General features: G+C 35.7%; 1 protein-coding gene across 1 annotated transcript; it reads right to left on the bottom strand.

Annotated features, from left to right (window-relative positions):
* Positions 1-1,709: 1,709 nt before the first annotated feature.
* LOC133882617 (uncharacterized) lies at positions 1,710-4,872 on the bottom strand. Its single transcript, XM_062321830.1, has 3 exons — positions 4,573-4,872; positions 3,200-3,909; positions 1,710-2,381 (listed from the first exon to the last, which is right to left on the bottom strand). Exons 1-3 carry the CDS (start codon positions 4,741-4,743, stop codon positions 1,937-1,939), a joined length of 1,326 nt encoding a protein of 441 aa, XP_062177814.1. The 5' UTR covers positions 4,744-4,872; the 3' UTR covers positions 1,710-1,936.
* Between the last annotated feature and the right edge of the window lie 1,192 nt (positions 4,873-6,064).

The raw sequence follows: 6,064 nt of genomic DNA, 5'->3' as shown, positions 1-6,064 counted from the left end.
TTATATATATAAAGGTCACAAAACTTTAGAAATCATAATAAAGAGTCCCATCAAACAACATAAACAACAACTTCGATCAGCAAGTTCATCAAATATACCTCCAAATAATTCAAACTAACTTGGATCAAAAGATTATTCAAATACTGTAATAAATACAACATACAAATTAATTACAAACTTACATGTTCAAGTAAATATGAAATCACAACACTTGAAAATGCTGTTTTCCATCCAACAACAAATGATTGTCCAACAAATACCTCCGAACACAACTGAATATCCAAGATCAATCAACTAAACATAGTATACAATTGTACAAGGTCTATAAACATTATACACATAACAAAAAATATTTTCAGAAAAAAAAAAATAGGGATAACTTCACAAAAATGTATTGAATTATACGCCATTTTGAGATAAGGATACTGAACTAACAAACATTTCAAATTGGGGTATTCACGTTTTCAAACGTCTCAACTTGACATGTTTGATCAGTAATGTAATAGATAGCCAACTGTTCATGGAAACACATACTAGAATTCCGGGCAGGATCTCCTTTTGTTATTTGCATGCATATCTTTTTGAGTCTTAGTTTTATATTGCATATTTTCGTGTCTCTTCTATTTCTTTGATGCGTTTCTTTTATAAAAGAAAATTAGAGAAGACTATGATGCCTTGAATGCACATTTAAAGTATCTCAATTTTCTAAATGTGTTAACATAAGTAGACATTTTTGTCCCCTCTCTCTCTCTCCATAGAACACCCCCCCCCCCCCCCCAAAAAAAAAAAAAAAAAAAACTTATTGTTGCCGGGGGAGGGAAGTCCACCCCAGCTCTTGTCTTTCCCTTTTGCTCAAATTTTATTGGAATTTTAGTTGCCTAAATGCTAGATCGGCCCTCTTTTATTTGAAAGTATGTGTTAATGTAAGAGATGCTCAAATGTAATTCTCGTAATGTTTATTGACTCTCTGCGCATGCAATTATTTTTTAAGTAAGATCCTTGTAGCTTAGAGTGTAAGGGGGGTTTTGTCCCTCTATTTCTCAAGATGTATACCTTAAGGCTTTAAGATTTTATAATAGCACATGCTATTTTTTTATTTTTTATTTATTTTTTTAAAAAAAATTCTCGTCATTCCAATATTGGCTCACTAATCATATCTCAATTTTCTCGTCATTCATTAATTGGTTCACTTATGATGTCATGATGTGTACTTTTTTGTTTGGAAATTGATTTATATGATGTATGGTTTTTTTTTTTTAAAAAAAAAATAAAATAAAATAAAAAGGTGTGTGCTCTTGTGCTTAGTGGCTGTAAGTTATCTGTTAAGACTATAATCGGAGTAATTTCGGTGCTTGGTGGCTCTAACATACTGATTTCGGCGTTGTTGTTAGATCAACTACTGATTTTTTCTATTGGTAGTGTCACCAACTCCAAAGGACGCTTAGAATAGAAGACAAAGATCTCAAAAGGAGGTATTGTTGGAACATATATCGGGGTCGCCAGAAAGAATGCCGGGAAGGGAAACAACGCCGGGGAGAACACCTTTAAAAGGGAGGAGACGGACGGTGAGAATGATTCAAAAACTAAGCTTTGATACCATGTAGAGTACACTGATCGATCACTACAATACAATATAATTATCACAATTCACAACACAATGTGGGACATATAACCTAACATGAACACAAGATATACGTACCACCATTGAAATACATGACAATATTTTTTGTCTAATTAAGTTACAAAAGTATATACATGATTACAAGGTACCTCAGGACTTGAGTATAAGTACTGAACATTTTTTTTCTGTTTCTCTTTGTTTCTTGCTTGGTAAATCATTGCAAGTAAATCTGAATTCCAGAGAGAAAAAAAAGGAAGGGGGGGGGGGGGGGGGTTCAAAAGAAGAACACGTACCGTACGTACATACATATGATTATCAAGTACAATCTTGTAGTATTCTAACTGCCTGAGCTCGCTGTTCATCAGTGAGTTGGGAGGGAAACTCCACCAGAAACTTGATTCGAAGATCACCTCTCCTTCCTCGCTCTTTAGAATTTGGCATGCCTTGGCCCCTAATCACCTTTTGGAAGCCTGGATAGATGATGTCATCGAATGACAACGTCATCTTTTCACCCCCTAAAAGAGGGACCGGAACGGAGCAGCCGGTGAGGGCCTTCAGCAGAGGGATCTCAATTCCTATTTCCAAGTCGTCACCTTCCCTCGTAAACAAAGGGTGTCTTTTTTCATCTATCGAGAAGATTATGTCAGTAGGGAGATACCCAGGTTTCTCGTCACCCTTTCCCTCAAACGTAACCTTTGTTCCTTTCTTCCATCCTGGTTTCACTTTTATCTTCACTGTCTCCTCTTCTTGGATGATTATCCTGCCATGCATGCATATTAATCTACTTCCTTAATTAATTCACACAAATTAATACAAGCTAAGACTCCTCCTTTTAGCATTATAATTACTCGGGCATGAAATATAGTCATTTCTTCTTAATTACAAGTAAAAAAAAAAATTCTTACTCCTAAATTAGTCATAATTTCACAATTTTAATTTTTACAATGTCGCTATATGTCTAAGGAATTTTCGGGTTTTAATTTCACTTTTTTTTTTTGTTACGATGCCCAAAAAGCCCCCGTTTAAAAAGACTTTCACATACATGGCCGTGGGTTGAGACTCTTAAGTCTCGTTTGATATCCTGAATGAGTATTCTATTAAGAAAATGAATGATTATTATTGGGAATGAAAGAGAGTGGAATATAATAGTTATTCTCGCTCTTTAGTTTGGTGACAATACATATACTAAATTGGAATCGAATTAAAATTACTAAAAAAAGCCCACATTATTTTCCAAAAAAAAATATATATATGAAAGTGAATACGAGTGGGTGGCCAACCACCTCCCAAGACGGCCACCCCCAAACCCCAAATGAGACTTTAAGAAATTTTGAGTTTTTTCTATTCTGCGAACCAAATGAAATCTTTAAAATTTTGAGTTCTTTTTTAGTAAGGTATTTTGGACATTTTAATTTATAATTGATGAAATTAAAAAGAAAAAAAATTATTGGAATACTGACGTTACAAAAATTAAAAATTCCAAGTTATAATTAAAAATAGCATGTACTAAGCTCCTCTATAAAAAAATAATAATAATAATAATAAAAATAAATAAATAAATAGGGAAGATTAACAAACCCGGTGTTGGTGATAACATCTCTTGTGATCATGATCTTCTTGACACATCCTTCAGACAGCTCCTCAAGCGTGCACTTGAGCTTCTTCTCGACCGGCGGAGGTTTTCGCCGGGCGGTTGATTGCGAGAATATGATAGGGGTCGTGGACCTTCGGCTCACATTTTTTAACAGAGGAGGTGGAGGATTTTCGGTTTCCTGCTGGGACCTCACATTACCCAACAGGGAGGCTTCCGTTTCCGATGAGCTCCTTCTACTCTTACTTTTTGACCGAGAGCCTTCCGTTTCTGAGGAACTCCTTCCGCTCAAAAAGGGAAAGGGTATTTCTGGTATTTCCGTTTCTGAGTTGCTTCTTCTGCTCAAAAGTTCCGATAGCGGGGTGGTGCTCTGCCGGCCTGAACTGTTCGTCCAGGAGCGTGGGCTCGCTGGCGTCGGCGTTTTACTTCTTCTACTCCCACTCCTCGATAGAAAGGAATCGGGAATGGGTATTTCCGTCACTGAGTTGCTTCTTCTGCTCGTAACTTTGGATAGTGGGGTACTGGTGCTCCTCCGGCTTGAACTGTTCGTCCAGCAGCGTGGGCTCGGCGTTTCACTTCTACTAGCACTCCTTGATAAAAAGGAAGCGCCGCGTCTGAAGAAGCCATCGTCGTCGTTTTGATGATGATAACTATCGCTACTTGTACTTCTTTCATCCTCCCTTTGTCCATGCACTATCTAAAGTGAAAAATGTTATATAACACATATTTTCACCTCAGACTTGTTGTGGCAATTCTAATAATTGGTAAATTTATTTATTTATTTTTAACAAGAATTTATCGAAAAGTTGATTAAAACGATCACGTCAGCATTAGAGAATAATTGTAAGATAAAAATGTATATAGTTTCTAACTTTCTACCCTGCTCTCGATCAATATTTTCTAATTGTTACCACGAATATTTAATATTTTTTTATCTAAGCAGTGCATAATTAATAAACACATAAACTACATTTACCCCATCTAAATGTCGCTCATTTATCCCTCTAACTACCATAATTTTTGCGGTGTTCATTATTTCAATTTTTGCAATGTTCTCCTAATCTATCATTAGGGTGCAGTGTCCCTCCGCTACTCAGAAGGACAAAAATTCATTCCGTAGATAAAAAATGTAACTCATATATATTTTATTTCATATAAAGTATTTTTGTCATTTTGAGTCGTATAAAGGAGGCGTTGCAATCTCAAAGGTAGATTGGAGGGACATTGCGGCAAAAAAAAAGATTCTTCATATATGGGATATATTTTGCATTTGAAAATTTGTGTTCATGATATGTATCACTACGTACAGATTGAAATATCCTGCTGAATCGATTGACTTATATAGAAAGTTTGTGTTTACCGTGAACTCTTGATCATCAGGGGCGATGGATGTGGCATCAGCTTTGCTTTTCTTGGGACTCTTATCGGGATGCCATTTCATGAACAGAGATTTGTAGGCCTTGCATATGTCTTTGGAGATTCCGACGATGCTGTAGAGATCAGTCGTCTGTGAACGTGGAGGATCGCCCATGAAAAAAACACAGAGATCGATGGGGATCGAGGAAGAAGGCCGGCTAAGAAAAGAATGCAAAGAGAAGGAAGGAAGGAAGGAGAGGAAATTAGCGAAACATGAGGAAGCGCGCGTTTTGTTAGGGTGTTTTTGTAGGGCAAAATGTGTCTGTTGCGAGATGGATGGGTCAGGTAAATTTGTTTTTCTCGATAAGGTTTTTCTTACACTAATACCTCCTATATTTAGAGGCCGTTGGATTAGTCCATCTGTTCCATCCACTACCCTTAAATTAATATATCAAACTTCTCGATCATCCCAATCATGCATTTCTCACCAATCAAATTTCCTCTCGTTTTAATTAATAAATGTTAATTGAATTCTTGCAACAAAGGTTTTTAGTTTCCTATTTCCCTACAAATAGGAGAAAAACTCCTATAACAAGCCTACTTATTATGTTTAAAGGCGTCCAGGGCATCAATCAAAATTACAAAAGTATCCTTTTTTTGAAGATAGTCGCAACTTCGCCCGAGCCAACGTCGTCGTGTGCGAGTCACAAGAAGTTTTGTCACATATATATATACTTTGTCGCATTCTCGCACGAGCCACAAACAGGTGAACTTTCTGCTAGTCGAGTGGTTGTTGGATAAAGATCAAAGGACATTTATTGTAACGCCCCTGACCAATTTAGATTGACAAAATACTCATATTTTCACGTGACATTACTACTTTTACTTAACAGTGCAGCAAAAACTAGCTTTTCTTTTTTTTCTTTTTTTCCTTTGAAACCACAAACTCATCTTTATAAATGTAAATTAAACACCAGAGCATGTAAATTGAACTTTTTATTTTTAAACATAACTAGGTAAGCAAAGCTACTCTAGTTAGATCCTACTTTTTTTTTTCTTGCTCAAATATTACTACATCAAATCATCTTAGCAATGTAGTTATCAAGAGGGTAGCACCTGTTAATAGGTCAAAAATCAATGGTGAGCTATTAAAACTAACTGGTCTGAACGTTAAGGAACATCACAAAGCAACAAGATTGATTGTTAGTCAATTTGAACTAATGGATGTATTCTTCAGCATTCCAGATGATGAAAATGAAGAATGGGTGAATGGAATTATCAACGAGTAGTTGTTGAAAGTTGGATATGTTTAGTTTGTATTATGTTTAATTTTTTCAATTAAGAACTGGTGCTATGTTATTTTATGATGGTTAAGATGTTTGGTGAGCTTTTAGTGATTTTATCTTTGATTTTGTACCTTTTTCTTTTTATTGAGTTTTATGGGATTTCAATTTCAGAAATTGTTGCCAATTAATACAAACTGAGTATGCCTTATA

This window comes from Alnus glutinosa, chromosome 11, assembly GCF_958979055.1.
Source record: "Alnus glutinosa chromosome 11, dhAlnGlut1.1, whole genome shotgun sequence".
Lineage (NCBI taxonomy): Eukaryota > Viridiplantae > Streptophyta > Magnoliopsida > Fagales > Betulaceae > Alnus > Alnus glutinosa.
This window is presented reverse-complemented; position numbering and strand designations above follow the sequence as displayed.